Source organism: Podarcis melisellensis, assembly GCF_964234715.1.
Source record: "Podarcis melisellensis genome assembly, chromosome: 18".
Lineage (NCBI taxonomy): Eukaryota > Metazoa > Chordata > Lepidosauria > Squamata > Lacertidae > Podarcis > Podarcis melisellensis.
In genome coordinates, this window is record NC_138536.1 from 11,924,158 (window position 1) to 11,947,096 (window position 22,939).

The 22,939-nt window shown below is 50.7% G+C and overlaps 3 protein-coding genes across 7 annotated transcripts in view; 1 reads left to right on the forward strand and 2 right to left on the reverse strand.

Annotated features, from left to right (window-relative positions):
* Window positions 1-22,939, reverse strand: part of SLC25A42 (solute carrier family 25 member 42) — a 102,421-nt gene that overhangs the window by 26,022 nt on the left and 53,460 nt on the right. The window lies entirely within an intron of this gene.
* LOC309360853 (uncharacterized protein) lies at window positions 1,089-6,414 on the forward strand. Of its 3 annotated transcripts, XR_014164246.1 has the most exons (7): window positions 1,089-1,231; window positions 1,783-1,875; window positions 2,151-2,303; window positions 2,832-2,927; window positions 3,769-4,167; window positions 5,584-5,691; window positions 6,101-6,213. XR_014164246.1 is itself a non-coding variant. In XM_081895791.1 (6 exons), exons 1-6 carry the CDS (start codon window positions 1,217-1,219, stop codon window positions 6,395-6,397), a joined length of 1,053 nt encoding a protein of 350 aa, XP_081751917.1. In that variant the 5' UTR covers window positions 1,089-1,216; the 3' UTR covers window positions 6,398-6,414. The 3 variants fall into 3 exon arrangements, 2 of the variants coding, with proteins under 2 accessions (XP_081751917.1, XP_081751918.1); XM_081895791.1 differs by lacking the exon at window positions 5,584-5,691 and having other exon boundaries at window positions 6,101-6,414; XM_081895792.1 differs by lacking the exon at window positions 5,584-5,691 and having other exon boundaries at window positions 2,154-2,303; window positions 6,101-6,414.
* ARMC6 (armadillo repeat containing 6) lies at window positions 9,339-22,898 on the reverse strand. Of its 3 annotated transcripts, none has more exons than XM_081895675.1 (8): window positions 22,761-22,898; window positions 20,776-20,902; window positions 20,561-20,643; window positions 19,081-19,651; window positions 15,579-15,724; window positions 14,186-14,317; window positions 11,506-11,643; window positions 9,339-10,107 (listed from the first exon to the last, which is right to left on the reverse strand). In XM_081895675.1, the coding sequence occupies exons 2-8, from the start codon at window positions 20,894-20,896 to the stop codon at window positions 9,895-9,897; spliced, it is 1,404 nt and encodes a 467-aa protein (XP_081751801.1). In that variant the 5' UTR covers window positions 20,897-20,902; window positions 22,761-22,898; the 3' UTR covers window positions 9,339-9,894. The 3 variants fall into 3 exon arrangements, with proteins under 3 accessions (XP_081751801.1, XP_081751802.1, XP_081751800.1); XM_081895676.1 differs by lacking the exon at window positions 22,761-22,898 and adding an exon at window positions 22,524-22,700; XM_081895674.1 differs by lacking the exon at window positions 22,761-22,898 and having other exon boundaries at window positions 20,776-20,956.

The window sequence follows — 22,939 nt, forward strand, 5'->3', positions numbered from 1 at the left end:
TTCTTATATTAACAATGCACTTAAAATGACTATGCACACTTAAGCAGTATGTTCTTAAAAACAATTGTTAACAATGCCAATAATAACAATAATAATTTATTATTAATTTATTAATTCCCCAGCCACTCTGGGGGGCTTCCAACCAAATATTAAAAACACAATACAGCATTAAACATTAAAAACTTCTCTAATATTAATTTTATAATGAATGATTTTAGAGTGTTGTTTGTGCTGTACATTTGTACTGTTTTATTGTTGTTAGCCGCCCTGAGCCCAGCTTCGGCTGGGGAGGGTGGGATATAAATAAAATTTATTATTATTATTATTATTATTATTATTATTATTATTATTATTACTATATTTCTTATTGTGATTGGTGTCACTTTTACTGCTACTAATACCAGTGGCTTACAAGATCAAGCCCTATTCTGGGGTCTGGAAACCAAGCCTTCTGAGGAATGGTTGAGGGAGCTGGGTTTGTTTAGCCTGGAGAAGAGGAAACTGAGAGCAGACAGGAGAGCCATCTTCCAATATCTCAAGGGCTGTCACATAGAAGAGGGAACAAGCTTGTTTTCTCCTGTTCTAGAGGCTAGGACTCAAACCCATGACTTCAAGTTACCAGAAAGGAGATTCCAACCAAACATCAGGAAGAACTTTCTGACAGAAAGAGCTGTTCGAGAGTGGAGAATGGACTAGCTAGGAAGGTGGCGGCCTCTCCTTCCTTGGAGGTTTTTAAGCAGAGGTTGGATGGCCATCTGTTATGAATGAACTAGCTGAGATTCCTCATTGCAGGGGGTTGGGCTAGATGACCCTTGGGTCCCTTCCAACGCTATGATTCTATAAGTACCAGTGATAAGACAGTCCACAAAAGGAAAAGGGGCTGGAATGGAGGAGGGAGGGGAAAGAAAACTCCTGGCACTTATTCTTTCATGCTACAGAACTAAAAGATTCCCCCGCTTTTCTTCTTCTTTTTCTGTGGGGTGCTGTGTTAAGCGCTCACCCTAAGGGGAAACAGGTGTCCCCCCCCCCTTAGAGGAAATGGACTGGTCGGAACCTGTCTATGACATTGGCTCAGAATCCCAGCCTCACTGTGCAGTTGAGTGCAACCCCCCCCCCCCCAGCCTTGGGTCAGCAGCCTGTGAGTGGCTAGGTTGGGCTGGGACAGAATCGGAAAATCTGGGGACAGCGAGAAAGCCGGAGGAAAACCTGAAGATTAATGGCTGGGAAACTGGTGAGGGGACCAGTCTCTTTTGCTAATGGGAAGTTGCTAAGGGTGTTTTGAGTCCTTGTTTTATTCTGTTGTTTCAATTATGGGTGCCTTGAGCTTAAATGTTTTAATGTGTTTTAAAAAATGCTCATCTTTTGCATTTTAATCTTTGTGTTACTTGTTTTTATATTTGGGAATGAGCTGCTTATGACACATGAATTACTAAATGTATAATAAGCATTCTCTTTCTCCCTCTGCTACAATCATTCTTTCTTGAAACCCCCTTGTTCCACGTGGCTTAGATCCCAATAGCTTCCACCCAGCGTAGACCCATTCAAAGTCATGGGGCAGAGCTATTCCTTCTCATTCATTTCAATGGGTCTACTCTGAGCACGGCTGATACAAGCCAGAGCCCCAGGATGACATTCCAGGAAAGGACTTTGCCTCTGCCTCTTCCTCATGCTGACACCCCCCTCTTGTCAGCCTCCCACTGTAGCTTCCTTGGGGCAGAGACCTGCTTGTGTGGCAGATGCCACGCATTCTCTCCCCTCATCCTTCTCCCTCTTCCTCCACAGTTCCCCGAAACAGACATTGGGGATTCCGAGGATGTGTGCAGGAGGAGCCCCCTGAGCTTAGAAGCCCTGGGGGGCTCGGAAGACATCAAAGAGGTACGTGGCAGAGAGAGGAGGGCCACCTTCTGGACCGGTCGCGAGCAAGGGGGCAGGCAGGCAGGGGGCTGCTGGGGGCAGGTTGTGCTGGCTGCCCCACTCTTCCTGATGGACCAGCCCCCCATGGCGCCAGGGCTGGAGGGCTTCCCTGGCAAGCGAACAACGTGGGCAGGAGAGTCTGGCTTCTGGGTTCCTGCCTGTCTCATTCTGGGCTGCTCTCTTTTTCTTCACTGTCCCCCACCCCACCCACCACCTCGGGGTCCTGTCTCTGCCAGCAGTCGGCATCTGAGGCCCAAGAACCTCGTGACAAAGCGGCCAGCAAGGAGGAAGAGCCCAAGGAAGACCTGGGCAGCCCCCTGGAGGGAGAAGGCGAGGGCAAGAAGGAGGCCCCCAGACCACAGGGCACAGATTTGCTGGATTTTCGATGGGTAGGTGGCAGCGGCTCAGGGGGCAATTGGCAGAAGGGAGGGGGGCAGATCAACCGCAGAACTGTTGCAACAAGGTCCTCACACTCCCCACACAGGGAGGAAGGAGAACCCAGAACATTGGTGTGCAAGCCCTTATGTAGACTTTTGAAATTGCCCACCCTGTAGCCCAAGACCCCTCCAAGGACATACATCACAGAAGGAGGCGGTCTACAGCAGACATCCTGTCTGTCAGGATACCTGTTAATGGTCACTGATTGCTTTGCCTGGGCAGCCTGGCCATTCTTTGGTAATGGCAAATACTCCCATTTCCTTCCTCACTGCAGAGGAATATTTGAGGTCCCTGAGAGAGTCAAAATGGCTTCAGGATTGCTCTCCTCTACTATTTCAGACATGTGGTTTATATACTTAGGTTTGTGTTTGCCTTGTACATTTATGAACAGGTATTTTATATTTGAGAATTCTAAGTTCTTATAACATTGTTCTTCAAACTTCTTCATATTGCTGTTTTGTTTGGAATTGGTCCCACAGCTGCAGGAAAAGGAAGAAAAGGGGTTACTACAAGAGCAGCTGTGGCCCCCACCTGACAACGACAAAGAAGACCCCCCGGAGCCCAGAGTCAAAGAGGTCAGAAGCACGTAGTAATTGAGTCCTAGGAACTGCCTGCCACCAGAACTGGTGAGATGGCAGGATTGGGTGGCCCTAAGTTGGAATGGGTGGCCCTTGAACACAACTCCCAAGAAAAGAGTGTGCAAATTTCTATGGAACGGGACTGGGCTTGCGTCTAAGCCAGGCATGGGGAAGATGTGGCCCTCCAGATGTTGCTGGACTGAAAGAATAAGGGAAAGATTTAGGAATAAGGGCTGAAATTTGAATAGCAACACAACCCACCACTCCACAGTAGGGGAACGAAGATAGTACAGGATTGTTACTTACAAGGTCAAACAAGGGAGCATGATTTAACTTCTTGCTTGGCAATGATGGTTTCCACCCATCCACCCATTAATGCAGAGACACGGGTGCACATGCCCCAATCTCCAGGGAGGGGTTCCAGGCAAGATATGCTTTTCAACATCGTAATATATCACCAGCTAAACACCGCAATGTCCCCCTATATCTCAATGTCTGAAATAAAGTTGCAGCTGTGTAGAGCCCTTGGCTGGCTTCATGGTTTTCCCCAGGCTGGGATTTTTGCATAGCACATGAACACACAGCTCATGATTTGCAATATATTGCCAGGTCAAAAATCATGAAACCTCAGGAAAAGCTGGGTGTTCCGTTCCGGGAGCAAATCAGGAACTGGGACGGCTTCTGTAAATCCGGGAGTGCCTGGGAAAATAGGGAGTCTTGGAGGGTCCCAGTTCACCCAAACCAACCCTGCAATCCTACAGATCTAACACTCCAGCGCGATTCAGTTTCACTTCATTAGATTGCAGCCTTGTTTTCTTTCTTCTCTGAAAAATGAAAGGTCCCTCCTTATGACAATGCTAAGCCAGACCAACCTGAAAGGGCCGCAGCGGATCACGAGGCTTACTACCTGGCCGATGACGAGGAAACGCTCCTGGGCGACTCCTGCGCCTCCACAGGCTACTTCCCCTGCTACCGGACCTATGAGGAGTTCCCCCGCTACCAGCCCCCCGGGGACAGAGAGAGTGGGGCCCCCCGAGCGGGCAGGAAGAAGATCCCCCCCACCAAGGGGCAGGGAGCCCCCCACAGCCCCCCATCGCCCCTGCCAGCGGCCAGTGTGAGCAGGAAGTGCCCTCAAAAGAGGAAAAACCGAGGGGCCCCGGAGAAGGAGCAGGCCACAGAAGGGGGGCTGAAGCCGCGGCTGCAAGACCAGCGCTCCCTGCCCCCCAACCCAGAGCAGGTGGGGCGCGACGTGAGTTCAAATTCTGAGCGGGGCCCAGCAAGGATACCCTCCCAATTTTATCCAATGGAAATAGGGACGTATTATTCAATAATAATAATTTTATTATTATACCCTGTACATCTAACTGGGTTGCCCCAGCCATTCTAGACAGCTTCCAGCATATATAAAGAGCATTGAAAAACTTCCCTCTGCAGGGCTGCCTTCAGATGTCCTCAGAAGGTTGTAAAGTTACTTCTCTCCTTTGTTCGGGGCTCACATAACTCCATGAATTTCCCGGATGAAAACAGGACGTCCTAAGGAAAAGCAGGACATTCCGGGATCACATAGAAAAGTGGGGCAGCTTCTGTAAATCTGGGTCCGTCCCTGGGGAAAAGGGCCGCTGGGAGAGTCTGCAGCAGGGCTTGTGGCGCAGCGGTCGAGTGGCGTGGCTTTGCAGGGGACGAGGTCCAGGGTCGCCCCCAGGTGTGCAGGTGCCTTGTGGGAGCAGCTGTTAGTTAGCCACACCTGAGCTGTGTGGATCCTCAGAGATCTCCTCTCCCTGCAGAGCAGCTCCTTCCAGAGCCCTGAGGTCAGGCGCAGGCGAGCAAGGCTCTGTGTCAGTGAAGTTGACTCTTCACTCAGGGAAATGAACAGACAACTCGGCCTAGTGGTCTCAGCAAGCCTTAACAGCAGGTCTTGCCCCTGTGGAGCCATTGCCAGGACTGCAGGTCCCTGCCTTCCAACTCTCTAAGGCTTCTCCTCTCCTAGATAATCTCAAAGTGTGTCTGCGCACAGTCCATCCCTTTCCATTTCTCTGTGCATCCTCAGAGACCCAGGGCAGGGGAGCTTGGGGCAGCCGGAAAGGGAGACTCTTCTGCATTGCTCCCTGTCTCAGGCTCTCCCTGCTCCCTAAACCCTGCTGCCCCGTCAGCGTCCGGCTCCTCCTCTCATTCCTCTGACCTCTCTTCCTCGGTGTCCCACCCCCAGTCCCCTGGCTCTGGGCCTTCCCCCTCTGGGGTCTCCCTCGGGGAGGGGCTCCCCAGCTGGAGCCTCCCACCAGCCCTCTTGGCTCTCTCAAAATCAGAAAGGTGCCCACTGCTCTGTGCTGGCTGGCGAGGTCGCAGCTGGCACAGGGAGGGGGAAGCCCCTGCAACCCTCCACAACAAGGAGGCCTCTGCAGTTCTGCAGCATCTAGCCCTCCCTGTGGGCAGCCCAGCATAGGCCCCCCTGACCTCAAGCCAGGAATCGTAATAATTGATTATGTAGAGGGTGGCTCCCAACACATATGAAAACATAATAAAATGTCAAACATTAAACTGCCTTCAGATGTCTTCTGAAAGTCAGATAGATGTTTATTTCCTTGACATCTGACGAGTTGGGTGCCACTACCGAGAAGGCTCTGAGTCTGGTTCCCTGTAACCTCACTTCTCGCAGGGAGGGAACCAGCTGAACACCCTCAGAGCCGGACCTCAGTGGCTAGGCTGACCGATGGGGAGGTGCTGCTTCGGGTATACAGGGCCGAGGCTGTTTAGGGCTTTAAAGGTCAGCACCAGGCCCTTGAATTGTGCTGGGAGGCAGTGTAGATCCTTTAGAACCAGAGTTATATGGTCCCAGTCACTAGTCTAGTTGCCGCATTCAAGGTTAGTTGTTTGCAAGTCACCTCCAAAGGCAGCCCCAGGGAGAGCGCATTGCAGTAGTCCAAGTGGGAAATAACCAGGGCATGGACCGCTCTGGCGAGACAGGGAGCAGGCAGGGAGGGTCTCAGATGGAGCTGGTAGCCCTGGACACAGAATTGACCTGCGCCTCCATGGACAGCTGAGAGTCCAAAATGACCCCCAGGGTGTGCACCTGCTCCTTTGGGGGCACAGTTACCCTACTCAGGACCATGTGAATAGTAACCAGTTTCCCAGAATCCCTTGGGCTGGAGGTAACTTGTTTGCTTTTCTCGCAGGTCAGGCTAGAGACGGAAGGAGGAAGAACAAGTCCCCAGCAGTGCCCTTCTGCTGGGAGTTGCCCCTCAGTCAAGGAGACTCACAACACCCCCTCAGAGCCCCGCACGACCCCCTCACGCCTCAGCCTCCAATTCCTGGTCTCCTGGGTCCGGAAGATCTTCAGGAAAGCGCCGTCGCCGCAGCCTCCACCACAACCCAGTACCAGCAGCGGGGCGCAAGTGGGGAGGCCGCTGGCCAGGCGGCTGGGGCGGTGGATTGCCCAGTACCGCAGTCGCATCCACCCCCAGTCGATGTGACTCTGGCGCACCCCGCTTTGGAGGGGATTCAGACCTTGGGGGCCCGGTTGGGGTGTGTTTCAGGGTATTTTGCAGAAGCCAACCTTTTCCATTAAAATTCCCGCTTTCTTCTTGGCTCACAGCACAGAACTAAAACATGATAGTCCTTTCACATCGCCACATGGGCACCACGGATGGTTGGAGCACTGGCTGGGATGACCCTGCGACTGTAACCCTTTTTATACTGGGGAGGTACTATGGGGAGCGATTTAGGATTTTCACGGCACGGAAGGAGGGTGGTGCTCAAGGAGCCAGCCAGCAATAAAGGGAGTAAGTGAACTGTTTACTGGAAGAAACGGCTTCCTCAAAGGTGCCAGGCCCAATGAGCACAGCCATTCTTCTCGGCCGATCTTGCCCCAAGGAGGCAGAGACAGCTGCCCGTCTCCTTCTCCCATGGGGCCTTCCCAAGCAACCTGAGACTCTGCCTGCCTCCCAAGTGCCTGCCTCTGCCTCTCCCTCTTCATACCTCTTCTAGTGCTGGGAGACCGGGGAGAGGGGAGACATTCACCAGCCTGACTCACCTGTGCCTCTTGGCATCTCTCCCTTCAAGGCTGAAACGCACCCTTGCTCTCCCTCCTCCACCGCTGGAGGCAGCAAGCTCCTAAATACCAGTTGCTGGGATCGCAGGTTGTAAGGCAAGGCCAGGATGCTGGGCCAATGTTTGCTTGTCCTGATCCATCAGGGATCTACTTGGGCCTTTGCGTACACAGTGCTACTGTTGAGTGAACAACCCTTTCGGGGGGAGTGTCACCTCGCAGCCAGTTGGGATGAACCTGGAAGCTTCTGGGAAGCAACTTTTGGCTCTCCTTGAGCGAGACCCAGCTCAGTAGTGGGACACTTGCTATGTACGCAGAAGGCCACCGGTTCAATCTCCAGGGGAGGCGGAGGAAAGAGCCGTAGCCAAAACCCAAGGCAGCTTTTGACAGCAACTACAAAGCTAGACAAAACAAGGATTTTAGGTTGTGTGTGTGTGCGCGCTCACACGACAACGTTACACAGCCCAATGGGTGGAGTGCTGCAACTGTTCAGATAATGATGTGGTGGTAGGCGAGGGGTGGTACCTCTGTGGGGGGTCATGTTGTGCTCCTTCTGGGGTAGTTTGTCCACCTTTGGTCCCCACCTGCATCCAACTCTCACTTGTGGCTACCAGACACTGTCAGTAGGCGACAGCAGCCACAATCCTGGGAACAGCTTCGATTGGCTGGCTAAATCGGGTGAGGTCTCAAACCCTCTGTGAGTCAGGGGCTTCCCCTGCATGCGAAGCCAGGCTCCGACGGAGGGAGTGGACGAGACCAAGAGGGAGTTCAGTGGTCAAGAAGGCGCTTTCTGCATGTGCTATGGAGGGGAGTGATGGCCAGGTGGGGCCCGTCCACCTGGGAAGGGAGCCTGTCGAGAAGAAAACTCTGCCTTGTGGGACATCTCTGAGAGAGAAAAGGCTCAGGAGTAAGCCCTACGCAAATCCAGAGTGGAGTCCCTAAGGCGGTTGGGTGGCACATTGTCTGCCTCCTTCTGGCAACTCCTGCAGTCAAGCTGATGCCAGTCGTCTTGCTCTGCTTTCCTTTGGACCCCTCAGTGAGGCCGAGAGGGGGGTCTTGTCACCTGGGCAGCCCAGGACCCCCAGACAGGCTGCCCAGGCCCTTGCCCTGGGGAGGTCACTTCCGTGCTGCCAACACAGCCATTCACCCCTGGAGGCGCACTCCATCGTCTCTCGAGACAGACAGATGCCACCCACCCATCATCTCAGACCGCTGGCTGGAGGAACTTTCGATGGGGCTCCGGAGGTTCCCCCTCCCAGCTCTAAGAGGCATTCCCTGCTCTTGGAATTTTCCTTCCTCGTGCAGCCAGTAGGGAATGTCTCCTCTTAGGACCAGGGAAGAGTCTCCCATCACTCCCGACTGTCTGCAATGCTGGCTGGGCTGAGGGAAGCCAGAGTCCAGTGACATCGAGAGAGCTCCTCCCTGTCTCAGCCAAACAAGCTTCTTCAGAAAGAAAAACTGAAGCCTTCAACGTGCATCTTTTATGCTCATTCCTTCACGCTGCTCCCTGCTTACATCATACCCTCCAACATTTCTCTCATGAAAATAAGGACATCCATCCCAAGGCATGGGTAGGCAAACTAAGGCCCGGGGGCCGGATCCGGTCCAATTGCCTTCTAAATCCGGCCAGCGGATGGTCCAGGAATCAGTGTGTTTTTACATGAGTAGAATGTGCCCTTTTATTTAAAATGCATCTCTGGATTATTTGTGGGGCATAGGAATTCATTCATTTTCCCCCTTCCAAAATATAGTCTGGCCACCCCACAAGGTCTGAGGGACAGTGGACCGCCCCCCTGCTGAAAAAGGTTGCTGACCCCTGTCCTAAGGAAAAGCAGGGCATTCTGGGATTAATCAGAAACCGGGACGGCTTCTGTAAATCTGGGACTGTCCCTGGAAAAAAGGGATACGTGGAGGGTCTGTTGCATAAATTAGTTCTTGGAAACATGCTTTGAGACCAAAGCCCCAAATGCCAGCAATCTGCTCCAGCTTCTGAGAGATTCTCCCAAGCATCTCTTAACACTCATAAGGGCTGAAAACGTGACTTTAAAAAAAGGAAGAAACGGAGGATGTGAGAGAGCCAACTTTTATCCAACTAGAATGAGAATGGTTCAGTTGGAAGAGATTCCCCGGTCCTCTAGTCCACACTTCTGCCTGCCGGAATCTCAGCTGATGGCAATCCAAGCTCTGCTTCCAGACCTCCAAGGAAGGAGAGTCTGCAACCTCCCAAAGGAGACCATTCCGCTGTCAAACAGATCTTGCCAACAACAGAAAGTTACTCCTAATGTTTAGTTGGAATCTCCTTTCTTGTAACTATCATGAGACCAAAGAGGAGAACCGTAGAGAACAGAAATGAGACAGGCACAGGATTGCTTTAAACCAGCATCATGATGACACAAGAGGAAAAAGAACGGCCAGGGGGAAAAGGATGGCACACATCTGGAAGAAGAATGGAGGATAGGAGGGAGCAGTGGTTGCCTAATTGAAGGTGGAGAAGCCTGCCAGGCCCAGCCCTGACCTGGCAATATGGAGAGCCAGGGTAGGGCCAAAATACAGCTGTAAATAGAACAAGAGGCCTGCCAGCCTTCTCCCCCCCCCCCCACCATTGTTGCTGCTTTTTGCTCTTGGCCACTTTCATAGAAAGAGAAGCTTTCTCCGCAGGCACCACTCCATTTTCTAGGGTCGGCCAGTCAAGTTCTTGAAGCGGCAGATCTTTAAAATAACAACATAAACTGCACAGAAGACTTGGTGCAGAAAACTAAATGGCGGCGCTCCGGTGAATTTCCGGGGCCTGTGCAGCTAATGGCAGCCAAGGCCAACACCCTCCTTCTCCCTTGGGCTGCGTTTATTCCTGTCTGCAAGTCCATCTTGCTCTCTGCTCATCCCCACCGCTTCCAACCCCCCGTTTCCCGGCGTCTCTGGGTGTCAACGCGCCAGGCTGCCCTTCTGGCCCGTCCAGAGCTCCCTCAGCTCCACCTGGCAGCCCAGGTCCCTCAAGGCGGCCTTGGCCACGTCCTCGCACGTCCGGTGGGCGGCCCGGGCCTCGGCGATCAAGTCCTCAGCGCCCATTTCCAGAATGAGCTGGGAGAAATCCCGAGTGTGGGAGACGAGGTTGCGGATCAGCATGCAGGCTTGTTTCTGGATCGAGAAAGAGAAAAATGGCAAACGATTCACTTCGTTAGCAGAAGAAAGCGCCCAGCGTCGCCTGGGAACTCTGAGAAGCAACAACAAAAATATCAGTGCCGTTTCGATTCAAAATGATTCAAAATGTTGTATCCGAACGTAGGCCGAAACCTGCGCCTTGATCTCAAGGACCACTATGCAATTTTTGAATAAGATCAGCACCATTTTGAAAGGTTCTGCTCACCACTTTGAGTCAAAACTTGTTACCCTATGCAGGCAGAAAACTGCTCCTTGATCTCAGAAACCATCATGCAGACGTTGCCTATGATACCTTAAGAGGCGTCCAAATGTAAGGGGCGAGGAGAGAAACAGCTCTCCAAAATATATGGCCCCTTAAACAACATTGATATACCTCCTAAGTGGTTTTCACTTCATGTAATTGTAAATTATTTACAAAATTATAATGTTCGTAAAACCAGTAAAATCAACTGTGTGTTAAAAAAGGTATATAATATTGCACTCTAGGGATTCATTGTGTGGTTTTCCTGTATGGTGTTAAGATGTTTTTGTTAATTTCAGTGGGCCTTCTCTGAGTAGGACTAACACTACTACCCGCCTCTCTGGCTGGGTTTCCCCAGTCGCTTTGGGTGGCTTCCAACACACATAAAAACAAAATAGAACGTCAAACATAAAAAGCTTCCCAATACAGGACTGCCTAAGTCAGATAGTTGTTTATCTCCTTGACGTCTGATGGGAGGGTTTCCACACGGAGGGTGCCACCACCGAGAAGGCCCTTTGCCTGGTTCCCTGTGCTGAGGCTGTTTAGGGCTTTCAAGGTCAGCATCAACACTTTGAATTGTGCTCGGAAACATACTGGGAGCCAATGTAGGTCTTTCAGGACAGGTGTAATATGACCTTGGTGGCCACTTCCCGTCACCAGTCTAGCTGCCACATTCTGGATTAGTTGTAGCTTCCGGGTCACCTTCAAAGGTAGCCCCACATAGAACGTATTGCAGTAGTCCAAGTAGGAAATAAACGGAGCATGCACCACTCTGGCAAGACAGTCTGCGGGCAGGGAGGGTCTCAGCCTGCATACCAGATGGAGCTGGGAGACAGCTGTTCTGGACACAGATTTGACCTGTGCCTCCATGGACAGCTGTGAGTCCGAAATGACTCCAAAGCTGTGCACCTGGTCCTTCGGGGGCAGTTGCCCCCTTCAGGACCAGGGAGTCCCCCACACCTGCCTGCCCCCTGTCCCCTGTCCCCCAGAAACAGTAGTTCCAACACCAGACGCAGCCCATCTTATACCCTTGTGGGAAAGCAGGCTTGATACCTTCAAGGCAATTGTGGTTACGCCAGGGCAGAGGGTGGGTGAAAGAGCGACTCCTGTCTCTTACAGCGCAAGATTGTTACCTGCACGCCAGCTTCCTTGGGGTGCATCTTCATGGCCTGCAGCGCTGCCAAGGCCCCGCCCCCTTCCATGATGACCCGGCAGTTCTCGGGCTTCCGCAGCGCCAGCATGCACAAGGCTGCACAACTCTGCTCACACACCTGAGGGCAGAAACACAGGCAGCCATGTTCAACCAACTGACAACACACTTTTATTATATAGCAAGCTTGACGCCACTCTGGCATTTTATCGTACAGTAATATTATTTCTGCAACTTTAAGTTCTTTTCAAGTGCTTTTAATACAGTGTAACATTTATTTGTTTATTAATTTGCATGCCGCCCCTTCCAACTCTACAATTCTATGATCCCTTGGAACAAGGCAGAGCATGCACACACCCTCTTTCTTCTGGAGGGGGCTGATCCAGGGGAGGGGGAAAAAAGATGAGGGAGGGGGTTCAAGAACAGGAAAAGAACTCATTTTATTGTACAGTAAAGGAAAGGAACTGGGAGCAACCAAGGAGAGCCAATGTGGTGTAGTGGTTAAAGCAGTGGTTTTCAACCAGTGTGCTGTGGCACCCTGGGGTGCCTTGAAGGATGATCAGGGGTGCAGCGGGCAGCACTGCCCTCTGTCCCTCTTTCCTTCCCTCCCTCCCTCCTCTGATGCCCTCTTCCACCGCTGCCTCCCAAAGGCTTGCACAGCTGTTTGTTGCAGCAGCCCGGCTATAAGGCTTCCCAGGGGAAAGGGGCCCCTGGGAGGCATCTCTCTTTGGGGCAGCGGGGGGCAGCTCAGAGACCAGGGATGTCAGCTGTAGCTGCCTAGAAGACTCCCAAGAAGTGGGGAGAGGAGAGGAGGCTGAGGGAGCACACAACAAAGGAAAGTGCTCAAAAAGGGATGAGGGGCTGCTGGTTCACCAGGAAAGGGGGGAGCTAACTGGGCTCCTGAGCCCCACAGGGGTGCCGCAGAAAGAATGTAGTTGGTCAAGGGAGTCGTGGACTCATAAATGTTGAAAACCTCTGCATTAGAGGGTCAGTATAGGACCCAAGAGACCCCTCCCAATGAGGCCATGAAGCTCACTGGGTGACGACTTCTTCCTCTTCTTCTTTAGTGATCACTCATACTCGAGTAAGATTGTCTTCCATAAACACAGTTTTAAATGTGAGTTTGTAAGTTACTGTGGAGGCCAATCTGGTGATCGGTCCAGCAGTCGTCAGCACTCACCACAGCTTTGGTAAGCAGCGAATCACGGCAATCTTCAGCTCGGACGGTTACATAGTCTAAGCGGTGTCAGTGGTTTGACCGAGGGTGTCTCCAAGACGTTTTAAATTTATTCTTTTGTCGAGAGTGTGTTGGTAATACCAAGGTTGTGCGCTGCACATATAGTCAAAAGTCAGATTCTGTTCTGATTGTTGTTGACAATTCCTTCTTTCCCAATAGTCCCAGGCCACAGATCAAAATCTTGCCCAACTCTTGCATTAAAATTACCCAGGAGTATATCCAGCTGAGAGTAAAATTTTTATTTAATGTCTTCATCAGCAATCAGTGTTGGTGCCTAAGTGCTTAGAATAGCAGCCTGATGGTTTTGGCTGAGTTTTAGTTGAAGGGTTAAAAGTCGCTCATTATTGCCATTAGGGACTTCTGACAAGAGGTTCACAAGATTGTTTTGGATAGCAAAGCCTACTCCGTGTATTCAACGTTCTTGTTCAGGCAGACCTTTCCAGAAGAAAGTGTAGCCTCCCCTTTCTTCCTTCAGTTGTCCCTCACCTGCTCTACGAGCTTCTGGAAGCGCTGCAATATCGATGTTAAACCATCACAGCTCTCTTGCAATGATGGCAGTTCTGCGTTTGGGACGCTGATTGTCTGTGCTATCCAACAAAGTCTGTATAGTCCATATTCCAAAGTTCAATTGTCTTTTACGACCACTGGGTGGTGACCTCAAAGGGCGTGGTAATTTAGTCAGGGGGAAAAGGGAGGCAGACTATGTTTAGGGCACCTTTTCTAGCTCCTCCCCCTTTTCGGGGTGAGCAGGGTGGATCCTAAATAGGTCATGGATACAGCTGCCGAGCTACTCAACTGTCTCGTTCCTTGACTCAGAGCGACTGAATCTGTATCTGCCTATGTGCCAGTTCTTGACAAGGGGCTTCCAGATTTCACGATCCTGCCCCCGATACCATTTGCCGATCCCCATGGGACTTTGGGGGTTTGAGTTCAGGATGGGTTTTTGGAAGATGCCTGTTTTATGTGTGTAGCTCAGGGCACGCCGACCAATGCACAGTCTTCCCAGGAAGGCTCTATTCCAATGGCATGAGGATCACAATGACCGGTAGATTCTTCCTCCGCCTTCACAGCTGTTGTCACACACCACTTGTTATCTTCCGCCTGTTCTGCCGTTGAGGACGTCTAGGATCATGCTTTGTCTAGCTCCTCCCCTTTGACTTTACTGCCTTGGGGGACGCTGCTTGGAGTACGAGACTCCTGACGGCTGCGCTCACAAGGGTCATATGAACATGGAAGCCCACTCCCCATGACAAGGTGATGGGCTGGTTGGGGCCTCTCAGTCTAACCCCCTCACATCGTGGTCGTGAGGGTTACACCTGTAGAGGTGAACGACCTAACGCTGCTTTAAGCTGCTAGGAGGAAGAGGCGGGATAAATGCAGCAGACCAGCCAATAAATGGAAGCTTCCTCTACCGACACCCACTCACCAAAGGGCTGCCGAGGTGCCGAGTCATGGCCAGCACGATGAGGTCTGTCCCTCCGGCATTGACGATGGCGTCCTTCACGTCGTCGTTGCCCGCGATCGCCTGGATGGCGCTCATCACCTGCTTCACCAGGTCCTACAATCCGCAGCGGAAGGGCAAAGACGCAAGGCGTGAGAACAGATTGGGAAAGAAAGCCTCACGGTCACAGAGTTGGAAGGGACCCTGGGGGTCCTCTAGTCCCACCCCCTGCAATGCAGGAATCCCGGCTCCAGCATCCAGGACAGACGGCCAGCCCACCAAGTCAGCTAAAGTTTGGTTCTGGGGTGGAGAAGCAAACACTAAGATACTGTAAAAACAAATATATTCTCTTTTTTAGGGGAGCGGCTGTAGCTTCAAGACAGAGCGTCTGCTTCCCAGGAGTCTAGATTCAGGCAGGTGGTCTGATGCAGTCGGAATAAAAAACACCTTAGAGACCAACTCAGGGGGATCTGAAGAAGTGTGAATGCACACAAAAGCTTCTACCCAGAAGAAACTTAGTTGGTCTCTAAGGTGCTAATGGGCATTTATTATTTTTTTTTTTTATTATTATTATTATTATTATTATTATTATTATTATTATTATTATTATTTTGACTCCTTTCCAAGATGATGATGAAGATTTCTATACCGCCCTCCATCTGAAGATCACAGGGCAGTTTTCAATATAAGAACACAAGAAATATTATAATAACAAACAAAGACTCCCCCACGCAAAGTTTAAAAGGCTCCCCCCCCCCCCGTTCTTTTCATTATTAATATTATCCAACGCAAGCCCACGGAAATTAAAATGGGCAAGTCTGTGCTGCAGTTGGGACAGCCTCCCTAACGCTTTTGGCTTTTATGTATCTGAAGGTCCCTTTGCTTTTAGCTGTATTTACCAAAATAACGGGGGAGGAGGGGAGTTTTGGAGCATTGGTGAGAAAACTCTCAAAAGTCCCTGATCCTGTTGGAATCATTTTTCTGAAATCAACTTTTCTAGGAGGAGTTTGGTCTCAGATTTCCTTTCAAACAAAACACAGACCAAGAAAAACTTTAAAGAAATTCGTGAAAATGGGTTTAATCCCTGGCATTTCTGGAATGTCCCCTGGAACTCCTGGGGAATGGCTGCCAGCCAGTGTCGGTAATACTGAGCTAGATGGATTGCTGGTGCAGTGCAATATGAAGATGCTGCCTAGATTTTTAGTCCCTCGGTCCTTCCTTCAGAATAATGAGGACCGAAATCCTGATTTATTTCGATCCATGGTGTATCCACGGATCAGGCCATCCCTGCCTGGAGTGCCGCTACCAGTCAGAGTAGGCACTACTGGGTTGGACAGACACAGTGATCTGACATGGCAGCTACCTACATTCGTAGTACCTGGTGGTCAATGCAGTCGGCCAGCAGCGCCACCATGAAGTTTAAACCGCCCAGGTCCACAATCTCCTGGCAGAACTCGTTCCGGACAGAGAGGCGCCCCAGAGTGGCACAGATCTCCCTCAGGACGCTGCAGTCGTCAGGGAAGGCTGAGAGGAGAAGGAGGAAGAGAAAGCGAGATGGTTTGTGAATCGTACCTGATTGTGAAAAGTGAGCTTTTGGGCTTCATACATGCAGAAGGAAAGAAAAGGAATTTGAAAAATGGCAATTACTGATTCATTGAGGATTTGATGATTTGTGGAGTAACCTCACTTGTAGATAAGAATAAGAGTAAGAATAAGAAGTTATTATTTATACCCCCGCCCATCTGGCTGGGTTTCCCCAGCCACTCTGGGCAGCTTCCAAAAAAGATTAAAAATGCAACAAGCAGAAGTCATTTAAAACTTCCCTAAACAGGGCTGCCTTCAGATGTCATCTAAAAGTCTGATAGTTGTTTATTTCCTTGACATCTGATGGGAGGGTGTTCCACTGGGCGGGTGCCACTACCGAGAAGGCCCTCTGCCTGGTTCCCCATTAACTTGGCTTCTCACAGTGAGGGAACCGCCAGAAGGTCCTCATCGCTAGATCTCAGTGTCTGGGCAGAACAATGGGGGTGGAGACGCTCCTTCAGGTATACTGGGCCGAGGCCGTTTAGGGCTTTCAGGGTCAACACCAAGACAGCTGCCCCATTCAGGACCAGGGAGTCCCCCACACCTGCCTGCCCTCTGTCTCCCAAGAACAGTACTTCTGTCGTGAAGTTGAAGGAATGGGTTTCCCAAACCCCAAAACTGACTGTGCAGGCAGTTTTTAAACTGCACCAAAATCCCCATTTCTCCTTAGCTAAAATGCATAAACTTCAGCCATTGAGCAAATGCAAAACAAGAACACAGCTCTCTCCCTTATCAGTTTGACGGCAAGACTGGCCTTGACTTTACCAGTAGAACAGACACAGACATATCTTATGTCCTGACCACAAATGACGCAGAGACCCAAGTCTGGGACTAACACCAGAGCATGTTCTCGGAAGTAGTGACCTCTTGCTCCAAGATAGGAGTAGGAACAGGAATATCCTTTTATGGTCAGAAGTACAGGAAGGAAGATCCCTTTATGGTTGAGAGTACCAGAGCAGGAACATATGTGATGTCAACCTGTGTACGTACGCCGACGTGGTTGGGCTCCTAGGGGAGGAGTGAGAGGGTGCCTGGAGGATATATAAACTGCATGAAACCTGTCATTTCTTGACTTCCGGGTCGGCGCCATCGCCGAATGGCGGGCTCCCTCCGAGCTCCGGAGGGAGCCTGCTCGGCAGGGGCTGGGTCCTACCGCACCGGCGATGCGGGGACCCTTAAAAACCACGGCCACGGAGGCCGTGGACATGGAGACTCGGCTGGCACCGTCAGCGCCCTCTCGATTCGTGAAGGAGCCTTTTTAAAGGCTACGGATCGGGTGCCGGGGAGGAGCGTGGTGCTTTGAGTCCTCTGCTATCCCTGCCGAGCGCAGCCGCATGCCATCCGGCGGAGAGCGCTGACTTCTTCTATTGAAAATTTGGACCCAAAAGAAGAACCCGTGAGTAATTGGAATATGGATTAAAAAGAGGGATAAATTTTTAGAATTTGGAGCGAACGGGGGAGGTGGAAAAAAGGAAGTCAGCCCCCCCCCAAATTGTAGAAGAGCCAAAACAAAGGACTGGATAACTAAGATCGAGAGGAACCTTATCTTGCCGAACTAGCAACTTCGCGAGGGAAATTTATAAGATTGAGCTGGAGGAGAAAAGTGGAATTCGTATTAAAAAGCAACCCCCCCGGAATCCCTGGAGCGATTCGTGAAAATGCCTGGAGAAGAATAACGGAGGTTTTGACAGCTGTCAAAGAGCTGTCAAAACGGAAGAATGAAATTGAGACTTTGTTATGAGGACTTTGCCGGTTACATTTGTTATAAATTGGAGATAAATTGTTCCAAATAAGGATTTATAAGTTATTTGGACTGGCGGATGTGATCTGGAAGGGAACTTTGTTATTGTAATCCACCTAGAGGAGCTGAGGGACATTGCATGTGTTTTCGACGGGAAACTTGAACAGTTGGATAGAACTTTTAATCTCCTGGGAAACTGCAGAAATGGAACATTATTTTGTCTACAGAGGCCTACACTTTACTGGAAACAATGGATTAATCTGTTGAAAAATGAAAGGAACATGATGTAATGTTTTGCTCCTGAACAACAAGCCTCTGTAGAGACACTAGAAGCCTTTGGAAAAAGAACATTTCTGTGAGGGAACAGGGAAGTAAAAGGGAGGAGAGTGATTGACAAGAACAAGGAAACAACAAGAACTGGACAGAACTGGAGTGGGAACATTTGGGATATCCAGATTTGACAAGCTTATGGATATAAAATTGGAGTTTATACTCCTGGATATAAAAATCTGGATAGAAGAAATGGGCCCCCTTTGATAGACTCCTTCTATGATTGGACATCTGTAATTTAAAAAAAAAGACCGGTAAAGAACCAGAGGGATGTGGGTTTAGTGAAATGTGGGTTCATCAGGAAGACATTAGAAGTGGAGGGATAGGAGGAACGCAACAGGGAAAGAGGGGAGGGAAATTTGGAATCCAAAGGTTGTAAAATTATTGTTTGTTTTTATTCTATTTTCATCTGTACTATATTTGAAAGGGGGGAACTCGTGGAAGGGAAGAGGTCGACCTTAGGGGATGGAAATTTGGATAAATTGAGTTATTGATGATGAGTGTATTTTGGGAATAAGAATTTGTTGAATATTATTGCTTTTTTGGAAGATTTGGAACACAAGAGGGGGTGGGGAGGGGAAGTCCTGGATATTGGAAAAAGTTTATGAATTGGATTTTATTTGTTTTAATTTGGAAAACCTTAATAAAAATTATTTTTTAAAAAAAAGAAACCTGTCATTTCTTTGTACTTGCTGTGGACTCACCACGCAGGTGCCTTCTGCTATCCGGAGAGCAGAATAAACTCTTTCTTTGAACCAACCTTGGTGTCATTTTGACTTCCTTCCTCCTGTCCCAGAGCAACGCAGACCCAATCGGTGAACTCCAATAAGGCTACAAACTCAATTCTCAATATTGCAAATGTTAAAATATCGTACGTGCAGGAATTGGCAAGAGCCGATGGTTCAGAACAAGCAAGTTTAATGGAATGAGCATTGGAAACAACCCGGGAAACAAAGCAGCAACAAGAGGAAAACTTACGTGGAGTGTGGGTAACCTATTTTGGGGGAAATGGCGTTGAATTTGGAAAATCAATAAAAAGGATTTGACAAAAAACCGACAACACCCCAAACCGCTTCTTGGTTGTCTTTGATTGTCGTTGGAAAGACAGAGAGGGAGGTCTTGCCTCCGGTAACGCTAGAGTCGAATTCCCCCCCTCCCTCTGGCCTGATCCAGAAGGGCGCTCCTTGCATTCTCCTGGGTGGGGAGGAAGGGGCAATGCTCCTACCTTTGGCGGCTTCGATGAGGACCCTCAGTCCGCCGTGCTCCGTCACAATCATCTTGGCGTGCTCGTGGGCGTGGCCAAAGGGCACCCGGATATCGTCGTCGAAGGTCATGAAGCGCAGCCCCGCGCAGGCCTCCCGGACCACATCGGCCCGGTCCCCATGGCGGACAACGGCCCCCACCAGCAGGGAGAGGACGCCACCTTTCACCAGGTCCTGCCGGTTCTGCTCGTGCTTGAGGGACGCCTGCCGGACGCAGCGGATGGTGGCCAGGGTCAGGTCGCCATCATCCTGCTGCTCCCGCAAGACCCGCAGGAGCAGCTCCTGCCCGGGGGCATCGAGGAAGTCAGGCTGGCCGTCCAGGAGGGCGGAGAGGGCGCGGAGGGCTTTGAGGAGGGAGCAGCCTTCCTCACAAGCCAGGCGGCAGGCGGCCAGCACGGCAGGATAAGCGCCCTTCTGCCCCGCCAAGTAGCGGACGGCCATCTCCTGCCGGCACTGCTCCGCAAAGCTCACCAGCAGCTCGTCCACCGCGCCTGAGTCGCCATCAGCAACTGCCTTCTGCAAGGAGTCCAGCGTCTGCGGAAGGAAAGGAGTGAGTAGGGCTGGGCAATAGCGCGTTTTCAACATCGCGGGAAAACGCCAGCTATGCATTGCGACACACCAGTAGATCACAATGGCTGATATAAGGACGGGGCTGGTTTATAACATTGTGATACCTTTTGCACCTGGCTAGGTGAAGATGGCTGGGTGCCAGGAAGGAGCCTGGCCTCTCCACCACCTGGAGGTGCCTGCCTGGAGGTCCTTGGGTTTGGGCTGTTTTCACACACACATACCCCATCCTGTAGAACTCCATTTTATCGGCACAATCAGAATGAATTTCAGGAACCCAAAAGCCCTATTAAAAAATATGACCTTCGAGCCGTCTGGCCCCCAAATGGCAAGTAGGCATTCCATTCTGTCGACCGTAACCCTGGTTTATATATTTGACCTTCTGATGCTTTGGACCCTAGGGACCTGCTTGACACGGAGTCAGACCATTGAGCTCAGTATTACAGAACAGGTGCTGCCTACCCACTGAGATGGGCTCCTTTCCTAAGGAACAAACCAAGATTCTAGTGCTCATGGTTTTGATTAAAGCCCTGGTTTAAATAGGAATACAGTCATACCTCGTGTTGCGTTCCACTCTTCTTACGGACTTTCAGCTTACGAATGTGGCAAACCCAGAAGTGTTTACTTCTGGGTTTGCCAACCGTGCATGCGCAGAAGAGGCGCTCTACTTGCGGACTTTTCGGGGCGCAAACGGCACCCCGAAACGGATTAAGTCCGCCACTAGAGGTACCACTGTAGAGGGAACATTTCCAGCCCAACTTCAGGATGCCCAGGATTCAGCCTGAGGTCCTTGTAGTGCCACTGGGCCACGGCCCCTTCCCAAAGCGACCCCTGGGGTTTCCTCCTTTCTTGGGTGGCCCCAGGCACCCTTCTCACCTGCAAAACAGCATGCTGTGGCTCTTGCCCATCCACAGAGGCGGAATTGGGGGCTCTCTTCACTATGTTGCTTAAGTCAACACCTGGAGAAAAGACACGGAGCGGTGGGGGCAATGAGTAGGGGTCCTTAGTAGGGATTCGTAGAACAGCAGAGAAGGCTGTGCCATCTCAGGTCTACCCAGCCAGTTAAAAACATCTCTTCGCAAAAACCACACCTTGAGACTCAAACTGCTGGACGGCTTCAATCACGGCCTCTTCCGGATCCATGCCAAGGTCGCTGATGTTCTCCTGCACAACATCGTCAAAGGTCTCCTGGGTGATCCGCTTGGCCGCCATTCCGACCTGCGGGACAAGAGTTTTACATGGTACCCCGAGGGACATCTAGTCCAACCCTCTGCAATGCAGGAATCTCTCCTCAAGCATCCATGACAGACGGACAGCCGCCCAACCTCGGCTTCCAAACCTCCAAGGAAGGAGCGTCCACAAGAGAACGGTTTACGTATGGTGGTGTGTGTTCTTCTTAAAAAAGAAATATACTGTATAGGATCCCCAAAGAAAGGGGAGGAGCGTAGCTGAGGGGCTAGAGCACCCAATTTGCCTGCAGACAAGCTCAGCTTCAGTCCCCGATGACCACTCCGTGGGCCGTGAGAGATATTGGCTGAAACTCTGGAGAGCCACTGCTGGTCAGCGTGTACAATACTGAGCTAGACTGACCAAGGCGGTCACTTATGCCCCTGTCAGTGCTAGAAACTCAGATATATAAGCTAGGTGCCAAATGGGTCCTTAAACCAAGGCTGCAGTCACTAAAGAGTTTAAAGAGGTCGGAACAGGCCAATAGACGTGTGGACTGTCCCTGGATCAGGGGACTTTTCTTCTTAGAGTTCTCAAAGCTCTTAACCTCGCTCAAGGTTGTCCTCTGAACTAGCCAGACTAGTAAGACTTTAGAGCCGTCTTGCCTCAAAATGGCAACTAGACATTCTGCTTATTTTTAACCCAAAGAGCTCATTGTGACATACAAACGTCTCCCCGCCCCTTACCTTTTTATCATCACATCAGCCCTACCAGGTAGGTTAGGCTGAGAGAAAGACTGGCCCAAGGTAATTCCGTGAGCTACCTGGCCAAGTGCAGATTTCAAACCTGGTCTTTCTGGTTCTGGTTTTGGCAGCTGTAACCTCGGTTTAAGGTGCGATTTGGTGGTTAGCTTACATGTCTGAGTTTCTACCACTGCTTGGAAGTGTCCAATGGAACGCAGGGGGGTCTTTTCTGCTGAGTAATCAGTTTCAGATTGTGCATGAACAAGACATTCTTTCATGGAGAAGGCGGGAAGGATAATCAGCAGCACAGATCTGAAAACTAAAATCCTCCCTTTCCAAATGCTACATCCTGCCTGAATGTCCCCCATGAATTTCCTTTTCAGAAGATCTGCAGCCTGAGGTTTTTCAGACCTTTTAAAAAGCTGATCTGTTTTCCCCTTGCTGCTAATAGAAGGTTTTATCGTACTGTATGTGCTCCCATAGCTTTTGAGTGGCATTTTAAAATGTAGCCTGCTAGGCCCTGTTGACTTTTGTTCATTGTTTTATGATATTTGGATTATTTTGCATTAATTTTATTTTTAAAGATCTGTCGGTCTCTGGAAGATTTGCAATGACAATTAAATAAATTATTTTTAAAAAGTCAAGATCAGGGCTCAGCACTGGTGCAGGGGAGTAGATGGGGGGAATAACATACAGAAGAATTGATCAGAATGCCTCTTTTTAGTTTATTATTATTATTTTATTATAAACGTCAGTCTACCGTGGCTGGCAGCAGGCACCCAGTCTTAGAAGCTGGCCTGAAAGCTGGGCTCAAAGATAACCAGCTGCTTCCCCAAACCGCTGGAGCTGAAATGCCTCCAAGGGCTCAAATATTATTATATATTATTATCATTATGATCGTTCTTTGGTTACGACCCCCGAAGCACAACCTGATTACCAGAACGCAGTATGAAGAGCAGTCTCCAGTCCTCACGACCCCTCCTCCTCCTCCAGCCCCGAAGACGCAGCCTGAGAGGCAGCTGGGCCTCTGAGCATCCGCAGAGTGCCGGCGAGCCCACCCTACTCCTGCCACCCACCACCAACGGCTTCCGCCCCTGACTGGGCCGGGGGACCCCGGGGCTCTGAGCATGTGCAGAGCGCAAGATTCCATTCTTGCATCACTTCACCTGGTGTGTCCCTCGGCGCTCGCCGTCCCGTCAGAGACTCCGCATTGGCAGCGAGGGTCGCTGGCGCTGCGCAAGTTTGTCTCCACGCGGCTGCCGTAGGAGAAAGGGGAAGCCGCCACAGGGAGCGCGCGCGCAGAGCGCGACCGGCCCGCCCCTTAACGGCTAGCTTAACGGCGCTG

What these genes read in the sequence shown, in the direction of transcription:
- LOC309360853 (XM_081895791.1), top strand. An exon ending in GCTCGGAAGACATCAAAGAG is followed by an intron (nt 1,876 to 2,150) that starts GTACGTGGCAGA and finishes TGTCTCTGCCAG; the next exon opens with CAGTCGGCATCTGAGGCCCA. An exon ending in ATTTGCTGGATTTTCGATGG is followed by an intron (nt 2,304 to 2,831) that starts GTAGGTGGCAGC and finishes TTGGTCCCACAG; the next exon opens with CTGCAGGAAAAGGAAGAAAA.
- ARMC6 (XM_081895674.1), bottom strand. Translation starts at nt 20,941, where the DNA reads ATGTCCCTCGGGGTACCATGTAAAACTCTTGTCCCGCAGGTCGGAATG. An exon ending in CCGACTGCATTGACCACCAG is followed by an intron (nt 14,318 to 15,578) that starts GTACTACGAATG and finishes TGCGGATTGTAG; the next exon opens with GACCTGGTGAAGCAGGTGAT. An exon ending in GGCACCTCGGCAGCCCTTTG is followed by an intron (nt 11,644 to 14,185) that starts GTGAGTGGGTGT and finishes TTCTGCCCTCAG; the next exon opens with GTGTGTGAGCAGAGTTGTGC.